Below are 12,908 nucleotides of genomic sequence, written 5' to 3' on the forward strand. Positions count from 1 at the left end.
ATAGTTTCACTATAAATCATCATTCCCTAATCAAAAATGAACATCATTGGATTATTATTCCTGTTGATGTCAACTTTTCTTATTTCGGTATCACAACAACAAGCATTGTTTACCGAAACACAACAACAACAACTCGAGGACAACCAGATAGAGCAAATACTATCACAGAAGCTTTGGTCTCTAGTTGACGAGTATGCAACTAACGTATTTAACGAGGCCGTAGTGGAGCTGCAACGAAATGTTCGATCTGAGCTGGATCAACTCTCGGAGAAAATCGGCGAACTAGGCAACGAGGGAGTACAAATTGGGAAGACCTTAAAAAACATGACAATGGGTAAGAGCAATTATTTTAAAGAAAAAGTATCGAACACAAACATTGGTTTTAATTATGGATTGAATCATATCATGTTGAGGTTCATTCCCCTTATAAACCTCGAAATAACATGATTAAATCCTTATATTTATATATTTTGTATACTTTAAAAATTCCTACAAGATTTGGATGAATAGGAACTTGTGCAAGTCTACCACGGAACTTACCGAAATGTACGTCCTCCCTCTTCGTCTAAATATAGTTGTTATATTCAGAATGATAACACAAAAAAAACAAGATTGTATCGTTTTAAGCAAAATCATTTAAAATGAATTTTATAAAATAAAATAGTATCGACTTAGCGAACGAATAAAATATAGAGTTCGATACGCCGCGGAGCAATTTCAGGTTAATAACGATAAAAAGGTGTGGACAATGTATTCATACGCCAACTTAAAGAGTACATTGAAAAATGACTTGAGTAAACTTAAGTTGGTTCATAGAGTTCAGGTTAAGTGGAAATATAAATATGATTTAATGATTTGTCCACTGCAATTGTAACAATTTTTTTTAACACAATCTATACAACAGGCAAGCTACACAGCACCAAGTCTATACAACAGCCAAGCTACACAACACCCAGTCTATACAACAGCCAAGTGACACCACACCCAGTCTATACACCAGCCACGCTACACGACATCCAGTCTATCTAACAGTCAAGCTCCACAACACCCAGTCTATACGACAGCCAAGCTACACAACACCTAGTCTATACAACAGTCAAGCTTCACCACACCCATTCTATACAACAGTCAAGCTTCATCACACCCATTCTATACAACAGCCAACTCGTAAAGTGCATACAACAGCCAAGTTAGACCACAGCCAATCTGTACAACAGCCAAGCTACACTCCATACAATCCATATCGCAGTCAATCTACACAATATTCAGGATAATTAACATTTTCGTTTCCTTACTCTTTTAAAAGTTTAATATAAGCCTGCTTTTCAGTCGATTCTTCTGATATGAACACTCCATTTGAGGTCGTTTGATGTTGGGTATCATAGGTATTGGTTGTTTTGCACGTCACCACTTTTTACTAGGTACTGTGAATAACGCGTGGTATTTGTTTTCGCGTTAATACGTGAGACGAACCGCTAAATCAACTTCTGATTTCTTGCGATTACTACGAATATTTCGACCACATCCTTGTTATTCTGTCGTTAATTTAATTTTATTTCCGTTTACACTTTCGTTAAATTTATATACACCGTGTCACATCATCACAAAGACAGCTGTAGAACATCACAGTTATAGGTCGGAGGTGTGTGCCACAATAGATTTACCTCTAAATCAACCATGCTTTTTTTGCGTTGAAAAGGTGCAAACATATTTACAATATTAGAGTTTATAACAAACATATCTATTTCATTTAATTATAAAATAAACAGTAGGAACACAGTCAAGAGCATATCCGCTTTGACGACTACAGTGTCATTAGTACAACGTGTTACAAAGCGTAACATTACACACAATACGTTTGGCCTCTTTAAATCTTGCTCACTTCACTCTTCAAACACAATGCATGTGGTGTTTGTTAACGCTCGTTTGCTCTGTCTACATAACAGGCTGTACTCGGGTAAATACAATTTAGTATGGACACAATATATATCATATGACTAAATCACTTTTCAGATATAGTCACATGACTTTCATAAGCAAAATGACGGCCAATACGAAGCTATCGGTCGCTTATATAGAAACTTCTCAGTGTCCATATCTTTAATGGTTTATAATTTGCGAATTCAATCATTACTAAATCAACCGTCGCGAAATCATAAATTCGCGAAAATGTCTGCAGAGATCCCACTTCCCCTCTAATAGCACGATGCTCATTTTTCAAGATTTTGTCGATCATTTTTGAAGGATGTTATGATTGAATGTTTTGATTTGATGATCTGAAAAGGAGAAGGTTGTCAGCTGAAAAGTGTGTTTGTTTATGTGTGAGAAGATGAGTAACAGTTCTAATGGCAACCACTGAGGCACTACGGAAGCGACACGGTCCTCCTGTGACATAGTACATTCAATTTAGCCTATGTTAGAAATTAATTTAACCAATTGTGTATTGGCCCTTTCACACCGTATTGCACAACCTTATGCAAGACTTTGTTTTGTGGTGCAGTGTCGAACGCTTTGGAGAGAAGTCCAGTAATGCTATGTAAATCTGACTTGAGGAAGTCTTACATGGTCAAGAGTAGCTTTCATTAACTTACTTAAGTAACCAGATATTCTATGGAATCGTTTATAACTTGGACTTTAAGGCATTCTAGGTGTTTGAAGATCTGTTGACAGATGGTGCATTTTGTGAGTTTGCAGGGTACACATGTTGGTGATATAGGTTGATAGCTTTCTGTAATGTGTTTGCCATCCTTTTCAAATATACAAACTATTTTGAAATTCTCAAGTCGGTTGACAATGTTAAGAAACATTTCTGTAAGTCCAGGCATTCTTCGGGGATTTTCTTTAGTATCACATATGGTGCAGGTACGTTTGATTTACGTAGCTTGTGACAACGATTGTATTTATTTGGAGGCACAGAATAGTTTCCGGTACACTTCGTGTTGTCTTCACTGATGATGAAGCCGTTATAGGACCATTTTTACCGTATTTGTTTGACTACAATATCTAACTCCCCCAATATACTTCACACCCAATCTTTATCTATAATATAATTGGTACAAAACAAATGGGCCTTTATCCACTGAATTCACTTCTTTTGAATATATTGTGTGTTCATTTCAACAAATTTTATTAACAGTAACTTTTATACGTTAAAAGGATCGAATATCAGGTTTGGTCTATACAAACTTAGTAAATGAATACAATACAAAATCTGCATTACATTAAATAAGTTAAAGTAGATAAGGGGAGGAAACTCCAATTTATTGTAGCATATTAAGTACTTATCGAATTAATATAGTATGTTTTGAACATTTTATTATAATTATTAAATATTCATACAATTTGCTGATAATTTATCATACACGAATCTTGTGAACAGGTTTTAAATATATATCATTTACATTTATATATTGTGTTATATACATTAGATATTATGGCGCTTGGGCTCATGGAATGGCGAAACAAGCTGGCTGCCTCCGTTTGGTATTGTCCTCCACGTTTTGTCAACATGTAACTTTCCAGAGTTATGTGATATAAAATAGATTTGTTTTTTTGTTTTTTTTGTTTTTTTGTTTTTTTGTTTTTTGTTTTAGTTTTTTTAGGTAAAGTTTTTTTTGTTCGGAAAGGCACTTAAAGTCTTATATAAAAAGAATCGAAAATTATTCATATGTTGTATATGTGTATCAAATGCAATAATTCGCTATGCTTATCGGTACAAGTTGTTACAACAACCTCATGATAGCCTATTTAAGTTTCTCTAAATTGAACAAATATCATTGTCTTAAACGTAGCCAAAACATTTTTGTTTAAATGCATCTTACAAAACTTGCTTAAATACTTAGATATCGGAAGACTCTCGTGTCCAGATTCAACAGAAGGGAGATATATATTATTCGGCGAGCAATGCTTTATGTTCAGAGATGAGAGTAAGACCTGGACTCAAGCCAAGGTAGGTCCATATTCCATTATCATAGATAACTGGAAGAGATTGTCAGAAATTGCCAGTTATTCATTTGTTTGTTATGCAAAGTTATTTGCACTTGTGGGCGGGTATTGGCTGTTGCGGCGTTTGTTAGTGAGAGTAACATTAAAAAATGTTTGAGAAAATGAAGTAATTTTATCATCCAAAGTAATGACGTAATAATCAGTAACTGCCCGTTAGAGCTGATAATTCGGCATTACCAAACGACGGAATAAATTAGGTTCCCTTGCTGTTTTGATAGAGACCAAGCTACAGTAGGGTCATAATAGTTCAACATTAATTACTTGGACCCAACAAGACACAGTCCAACACTTTTAGATGAGTTTTATTATGTTTGTTTGAGGAATTCAAACTATAATACAGAGAAAAAATGTTATCATTGTGTTTTGATTAAGAAAGTGATCGCTTTTCAAACGAAATGATAAAGCTAGGCCTGAATATGATATAGTTTCGTCGAAGTGTGAAAACTATTCGTCAGTGACGACTTTTGCAGGATTGGTGCAAGACGATAAGTGCACACTTTGCCAGACCTACAACAGTGGCTATCAACAACTTCATGAAACGTGAATGTGAAATTAGAGGTGAGTTATTTCATAATATTTTACCCATTAATGTCGCTAATATATCAATAAAAGTAAATTTATGATAAAAACGACGTACTTTTCTAAGCCAAACATAACTGACGTAACAATCTGCTCACAAGAGTAGACAACTCATCATCATGAAAAGACGGACAGTGTTGCGGATGTCCTCTCTCGTTCCCTTTGAAATCAATGTTATTTTTCTAGCAACTCCCTTTCCAAGAGATATCAGGGACTCCGTATGCTTGGATCGACTATGACAAAGCAACAACTGAGTTTGTGATTCAGGCTTCAATAATTAATGTTACTATTACAACTCAGAGGGATGTTACCTATTTATATTTACGTTTATGAGACTAGGGACATCCATGTCTTCCATGCATTGTCTTGTTTCGCTATACAAACATAATGTGAATTATGAAATCATAAACTGAACCATTTAAATATGAAAGAGTGTAACTAGCAAATCAGCCATTAACGCTGTGGTTCTTTCATTTCAATGTACGTTTTTCTTTCAACATTTTAATTCCTACTCAATTTAGACTCAAATAATGAGATTAGCTCCAGATTTGAAGAATATGAAATGATAAAGATAAATGAGGATAATATGTATAACGATTATCAAATAAATCGAAATGAGACATTTTCTAGCACAACAAATATGTCTTCCATGTTTTGACATCAACAAATATGTCTGCTTCAAAATTGCAAGCAGTTTCGAAATGAAAATCTCAAACAAGACCAAGAATCCACTAAACGATTCTGATACAGAAAAGCTTGTTGATGCCATGGATACATACTAAGAAAAGGCACAGCACACTCTAAGACAATTTGAAGAACGGCTGCTGCTTAATTTGAAGCGAAGTACAAGACGACCGCAGAACTCAGTGTAGACGTAGTAATCGTATATTACCTGAGTAATATAAAAACACCCTTCACTGCTGGGATACACATTTTAATTCAATCCATTAGACTAGCATGAATTATATAAACAGCAGTGTTGGATTAGTTTGAAATAATGAAAACAAACCGTCTTCATTGAAAAACGTGTATAAGCATTGCATTTTGCTTTAATCTATTGCATTGGTTGTTGGATTGGGTTGCTCTAAAGACAAATTAATCATTGTTGAATTTTTTTAAACTCGATTGTTCATCCCATGAAATCAACCAAAGCAAGATTCAATGTATAAGGAAAGAGTTAGGTAGTTCAATCAAGTAAATGTTATAGGGAAAGAGTTTGGTAGTCCAATCAAGTGAATGTTATAGGGAAAGAGTTTGGTAGTCCAATCAAGTGAACGTTATAGGGAAAGAGTTTGGTAGTCCAATCAAGTGAACGTTATAGGGAAAGAGTTTGGTAGTCCAATCAAGTGAATGTTATAGGGAAAGAGTTTGGTAGTCCAATCAAGTGAACGTTATAGGGAAAGAGTTAGGTAGTTCAATCAAGTTAATGTTACAACGAAAGAGTTTGGTAGTCCAATCAAGTGAATGTTATAGGGAAAGAGTTTGGTAGTCCAATCAAGTGAACGTTATAGGGAAAGAGTTTGGTAGTCCAATCAAGTGAACGTTATAGGGAAAGAGTTTGGTAGTCCAATCAAGTGAATGTTATAGGAAAGAGTTTGTTATAGGGAAAGAGTTTGGTAGTCAATCAAGTGAATGTTATAGGGAAAGAGTTTGGTAGTTCAATCAAGTGAACGTTATAGGGAAAGAGTTTGGTAGTTCAATCAAGTGAACGTTATAGGGAAAGAGTTTGGTAGTCCAATCAAGTGAACGTTATAGGGAAAGAGTTTGGTAGTTCAATCAAGTGAACGTTATAGGGAAAGAGTTTGGTAGTCCAATCAAGTGAACGTTATAGGGAAAGAGTTTGGTAGTCCAATCAAGTGAATGTTATAGGGAAAGAGTTTGGTAGTTCAATCAAGTGAACGTTATAGTGAAAGAGTTTGGTAGCTCAATCAAGTGAACGTTATATGGAAGGAGTTTGGTAGTCCAATCAAGTGAACGTTATAGGGAAAGAGTTTGGTAGTTCAATCAAGCAAGTGAACGTTATAGGGAAAGAGTTTGGTAGTCCAATCAAGTGAACGTTATAGGGAAAGAGTTTGGTAGTTCAATCAAGTGAACGTTATCGGGAAAGATGTGTGTAGTCCAATCAAGTCAATGTTTTAGGGAAAGAGTTTGGTAGTCCAATCAAGTGAACGTTATAGGGAAAGAGTTTGGTAGTTCAATCAAGTGAACGTTATAGGGAAAGAGTTTGGTAGTCCAATCAAGTGAATGTTATAGGGAAAGAGTTTGGTAGTCCAATCAAGTGAACGTTATAGGGAAAGAGTTTGGTAGTCCAATCAAGTGAATGTTATAGGGAAAGAGTTTGGTAGTCCAATCAAGTGAACGTTATAGGGAAAGAGTTTGGTAGTCCAATCAAGTGAACGTTATAGGGAAAGAGTTTGGTAGTCCAATCAAGTGAACGTTATAGGGAAAGAGTTTGGTAGTCCAATCAAGTGAACGTTATAGGGAAAGAGTTTGGTAGTCCAATCAAGTGAACGTTATAGGGAAAGAGTTTGGTAGTCCAATCAAGTGAACGTTATAGGGAAAGAGTTTGGTAGTTCAATCAAGTGAATAGGGAAAGAGTTTGGTAGTTATCAAGTGAGGGAAAGAGTTTAGGTAGTTCAATCAATCAAGTGAACGTTATAGGGAAAGAGTTTGGTAGTTCAATCAAGTGAACGTTATAGGGAAAGAGTTTGGTAGTCCAATCAAGTGAACGTTATAGGGAAAGAGTTTGGTAGTTCAATCAAGTGAATGTTATAGGGAAAGAGTTTGGTAGTCCAATCAAGTCAATGTTATAGGGAAAGAGTTTGGTAGTCCAATCAAGTGAATGTTATAGGGAAAGAGTTTGGTAGTTCAATCAAGTGAATGTTATAGGGAAAGAGTTTGGTAGTTCAATCAAGTGAACGTTATAGGGAAAGAGTTTGGTAGTCCAATCAAGTCAATGTTATAAGGAAAGAGTTTGGTAGTCCAATCAAGTGAATGTTATAGGGAAAGAGTTTGGTAGTCCAATCAAGTGAATGTATAGGAAGAGTTTGGTTATTCAATCAAGTGAACGTTATAGGGAAAGAGTTTGGTAGTCCAATCAAGTGAACGTTATAGGGAAAGAGTTTGGTAGTCCAATCAAGTGAACGTTATAGGGAAAGAGTTTGGTAGTCCAATCAAGTGAACGTTATAGGGAAAGAGTTTGGTAGTCCAATCAAGTGAACGTTATAGGGAAAGAGTTTGGTAGTTCAATCAAGTGAACGTTATAGGGAAAGAGTTTGGTAGTTCAATCAAGTGAACGTTATAGGGAAAGAGTTTGGTAGTTCAATCAAGTGAACGTTATAGGGAAAGAGTTTGGTAGTCCAATCAAGTGAACGTTATAGGGAAAGAGTTTGGTAGTCCAATCAAGTGAATGTTATAGGGAAAGAGTTTGGTAGTCCAATCAAGTGAACGTTATAGGGAAAGAGTTTGGTAGTCCAATCAAGTGAACGTTATAGGGAAAGAGTTTGGTAGTTCAATCAACTGAATGTTATAGGGAAAGAGTTTGGTAGTTCAATCAAGTGAACGTTATAGGGAAAGAGTTTGGTAGTTCAATCAAGTCAATGTTACAACGAAAGAGTTTGGTAGTCCAATGAAGTGAACGTTATAGGGAAAGAGTTTGGTAGTTCAATCAAGTGAACGTTATAGGGAAAGAGTTTGGTAGTCCAATCAAGTGAATGTTATAGGGAAAGAGTTTGGTAGTCCAATCAAGTGAACGTTATAGGGAAAGAGTTTGGTAGTTCAATCAAGTGAATGTTATAGGGAAAGAGTTTGGTAGTCCAATCAAGTGAATGTTATAGGGAAAGAGTTTGGTAGTTCAATCAAGTGAACGTTATAGGGAAAGAGTTTGGTAGTCCAATCAAGTGAACGTTATAGGGAAAGAGTTTGGTAGTCCAATCAAGTGAACGTTATAGGGAAAGAGTTTGGTAGTTCAATCAAGTGAATGTTATAGGGAAAGAGTTTGGTAGTCCAATCAAGTGAATGTTATAGGGAAAGAGTTTGGTAGTCCAATCAAGTGAACGTTATAGTGAAAGAGTTTGGTAGTTCAATCAAGTCAATGTTACAACGAAAGAGTTTGGTAGTCCAATCAAGTGAATGTTATAGGGAAAGAGTTTGGTAGTCCAATCAAGTGAACGTTATAGGGAAAGAGTTTGGTAGTTCAATCAAGTGAACGTTATAGGGAAAGAGTTTGGTAGTCCAATCAAGTGAACGTTATAGGGAAAGAGTTTGGTAGTCCAATCAAGAGAACGTTATAGGGAAAGAGTTTGGTAGTCCAATCAAGTGAATGTTATAGGGAAAGAGTTTGGTAGTTCAATCAACTGAATGTTATAGGGAAAGAGTTTGGTTATAGGGAAAGAGTTTGGTAGTCCAATCAAGTGAACGTTATAGGGAAAGAGTTTGGTAGTCAATCAAGTCAAGTTTGGTAGTCCAATCAAGTGAACGTTATAGGGAAAGAGTTTGGTAGTTCAATCAAGTGAATGTTATAGGGAAAGAGTTTGGTAGTCCAATCAAGTGAATGTTATAGGGAAAGAGTTTGGTAGTCCAATCAAGTGAACGTTATAGGGAAAGAGTTTGGTAGTTCAATCAAGTGAATGTTATAGGGAAAGAGTTTGGTAGTCCAATCAAGTGAATGTTATAGGGAAAGAGTTTGGTAGTCCAATCAAGTGAACGTTATAGTGAAAGAGTTTGGTAGTTCAATCAAGTCAATGTTACAACGAAAGAGTTTGGTAGTCCAATCAAGTGAATGTTATAGGGAAAGAATTTAGTAGTCCAATCAAATGAATGTTATAGGTAAAGAGTTTGGTAGTTCAATAAAGTCAATGTTATTTTATCATAAAGGAAGCGCATATTGGGTAGGAGCTCACGACACAGAACAGGAAGGAACATGGGAATGGGATGATGGCGTTCCTCTTGGAAAAGATGTTTGGGACTGGGCACCTGGGGAACCGAATAATTATGGCTCCGGACAGGATTGTATGGGCATATGTCATGGTAGTCGTAACAATTGGGACGACAAAAAATGTACCATAGAAATTGGATTTATTTGTCAAACAGCAGCAGTAAGTAATCAGGTTACATGGTACGTTTTGCATCTAATGAACTTATATAAATGTTAGGCTTATTTATATACGATATCACGAGACCTTTTTATCTATATTTCCCCGAGGCTTATTCATTTACGATCGCACGAGACCTTATGACTTATATTATCGCGTGGCTTATTTACAATATCTAAAGACTTGATAATTAATACATTTGTATTTTCGTGAGGTGTATTCATTTCGATATCATGATAATTGTGCTACTGTATAATAATTTTCAAGTTACTTGTACATCTTTACTATGTACATATTAGAGACTTTGGAACTCTTCTGCTTTTCCTAGCTATTATGCTCGACGTATGGAACCATTGACAATCTTGTATAATGAATAGACTAATACAAAAAATATGTAACTTCTTTATAAAACAGAAAAAATTAGGAAGTTCGATAATTTTTTAAATTGTATTTAAATCTTTTAAATTACAGGTTATGCGCCTCTGAAGATAGGCCTTCCAAAGAATATGTGATGTTTCCATCCGCCCAACAACACGCACTCAGTGGTATATCGGTGGTATCTATTAGCACAACGTATGCTGTTGAAATCTCGGGCACGTTCTCAGAATAAAACTATGAACAGTTTACCAAGATCATTCATTTTAATATCGATGTCATTAAATATGCATGTTTTGTTTATAAAATTGTGGGTTGTTGCTTTACAGTGTTGTTCATTCTTAAAAGTTGATTTAATCGAGTCTTTTACTGGAGAAAAATAGGATTACGTGGTAAGATTTTATAGGATTCTGAGGCCAAAACCTTATTTTGTTATCAATTAAACACACATGTGATATTCATTACGATAATAAGACGTTCAAAATTAACACGCTTTTTCGGATTAAAATGGCATTGCGTGAAACGGAACCAAACTCAAAACTCACTTCAATTAATTCAAAAGATTTTATTTTACGATTGTAGTAAATACAAATGATACAAGAATAAATAAATTCTATTTGAATCTTTGAGAGAAACAATGCACAAGGATTTCACATAATATAAATGTAACGCTGAATAACATATACTGCGTTAAAATTAAGTTAAATTTCTGATATGTTTACCTAAGAATCTTTTGGAACAATTGTAAATGACTCGGATAAATAACAATTAATACTCATTATAAATTCATTACATTAATTGCATCCTGAAATAAATTAGATATCACCAGTAATTTTCTGACTCCATCCATAATAGTGTTTGTAATGGAAATGAATTAAAGCACATTTATTGTCTAACAGCCAAGCGTTATTTATTTTGCTCCGATTGGTATTGTAGCTATGTCGTTAGAGCTGGTTACATACATGTTGAAATAATCAATGCGTAAATCTTAGCAAACGATTTTTGTAACCACCGAAATCTGATGTTCAATTCCCTAGAGTACGTTCCACCCCACATGATTATCCTTTACAATTGCTTTCACGTGGCTTCATTACCAATTTATGGATAAACATGTTATGCATATTGTTTCTCTGTCATTAGAATTCCCGCGTACATTACAGGACTATATTGCCCCTTTTTGAAACTGCCTTAATAGTGATATCCGTATGACCAAGACTGATACTTAGTAGCCGGTAATAGGACTAGAATGACGGCGAAGCTGACAATAGGACTGACTGTAGATGGACAGCAACACGGATATATATACACTCTACTCGTCCCTTGTGGGTGCAAGATCCAACCCTTAGAACCCAATTACCTTGTGGTCTCTCCGTGAGAGAAGTCATTTTCTCTTAGCATCAAATTTAACACATCGAAACGTTCGGTTACCGCATGAAAAAACTTAAAATTTGAGGTCGAATGTTGACATTAAAAAGATCACGAAGATGCAATATTGCATCTTTGTGGAATCCATAGGCACTTGACGTCAATGGTAGACGCACAATGATCCCTTGGATGGCTGTTCCTGTTACGGAATTCAACGCAAAGATCCCTTCTGTTATCTTAACTGACTCTTTAGACAGTTTCTTCAACATACTACAGTTTAATTTTCAAAATTAAACACATTTATTTTTGTGTCGACGATGCGTAGATGAGACCTGGAATTCTGTTACTATTACATGGGAGAGTGATCCCCCTTGGGTTTGGGCAAGGTGATTTATGTTAATTTCACTCTGAAGCCTTGCACGCAGAACAGCAACATATAAATTTTGTAGCGCTATTCAGGCATCCTAGGAACAGATCGCAGATCGAGAATGTCACCAGTTCACAAACGGAAAACGCAGGCAAAGCGACCAGGGGGGACGCCAGCCCGCCCGAGGAGCGAAAGGAAGAGGAGGAGGCCGGATCGTCTGGAGGAATTCGAGGCAGCACCTGTTAGGCCTTGTGCCGGGAGAGCGAGCTCGCCGCCGCCATGTGCTCCAGGGGAGGATACAGAGGAGCAGGAGGCTCCGCCGTCCGAACAACAGGAGGACGAACACCCCGCGGCAAACCAGCAGTGTGACAACTCGTCAAGGGGTAGGCAGGCAGCGCCACAGGAATGTTGTTTTATTGATAATAGTAATGTTCAGAATATATGGGAGTCCGCCCTGGGTTTCGGGGGGGGGGGGGGGGGGGGGGGGGATACAAGGGGGGGGCATATATTGCAAGGCACGGGGTCCCCACAGCTAGCCAGGAGTTCCGTGGGAACGCATACATTTTCGCAGGGGTTAGGTGGGGCTATAAATACACTGCCCACGTTAAATAAACATAGACTATGCGAGAGAAAAAAATTTCAAAGAAATTAATATGGGGCGAATAGCAGGCCCATTTTCTGATAAACCAACTTTGCAGATTTCACCTTTGGGCTTGATTCACAAGAAAAATCCGGGTGAATTTAGACTCATTCACCATTTATCTTACCCTGAAAATTATTCGGTGAATGATTACATTAACCCAAATCTGTGTTCAGTAAAATACACCAAATTTGATGAAGCAGTTTATCTAGTACAACGCCTGGGAAAAGGGGCCCCTTTTCAGCAAAAGCAGACATTAAATCGGCATTTCGTATATTACCAATTTGGCCTGGAGATTTTGATTTATTAGGTTTTAAATTTGAAAATCAATATTTTTATGATAAATGCTTGCCAATGGGATGTTCTTTGTCATGCGCACTATTCGAAAAGTGTTCAACCTTTTTAGAGTGGGCTGTAAATCGCCAAGTAATCGCAGGAGAAATATTACAGTATTTGGATGATTTCCTTTTTGGCGGTAAGCCTA

The 12,908-nt window shown here is 36.4% G+C and overlaps 1 protein-coding gene across 1 annotated transcript; it reads left to right on the top strand.

Annotated features, from left to right (window-relative positions):
• LOC132548883 (lactose-binding lectin l-2-like) lies at positions 1–10,948 on the top strand. Its single transcript, XM_060212782.1, has 5 exons — positions 1–334; positions 3,843–3,949; positions 4,476–4,563; positions 9,460–9,680; positions 10,149–10,948. The coding sequence occupies exons 1-5, from the start codon at positions 37–39 to the stop codon at positions 10,161–10,163; spliced, it is 729 nt and encodes a 242-aa protein (XP_060068765.1). The 5' UTR covers positions 1–36; the 3' UTR covers positions 10,164–10,948.
• The last annotated feature ends 1,960 nt before the right edge of the window (positions 10,949–12,908 follow it).

The sequence above is a fragment of the Ylistrum balloti genome, unplaced genomic scaffold (genome assembly GCF_031769215.1).
Source record: "Ylistrum balloti isolate Yb309-2 unplaced genomic scaffold, AGI_CSIRO_Ybal_v1 Utg370032, whole genome shotgun sequence".
In the NCBI taxonomy this organism is placed as follows: Eukaryota; Metazoa; Mollusca; class Bivalvia; order Pectinida; family Pectinidae; genus Ylistrum; species Ylistrum balloti.

Bases quoted from the DNA above. Each gene is read 5' to 3' on its own strand.
- LOC132548883 (XM_060212782.1), top strand. From the start codon at position 37: ATGAACATCATTGGATTATTATTCCTGTTGATGTCAACTTTTCTTATT. The intron at 3,950-4,475 runs GTAGGTCCATAT...CGACTTTTGCAG, and splicing joins AGACCTGGACTCAAGCCAAG to GATTGGTGCAAGACGATAAG. The intron at 4,564-9,459 runs GTGAGTTATTTC...TTTATCATAAAG, and splicing joins ACGTGAATGTGAAATTAGAG to GAAGCGCATATTGGGTAGGA.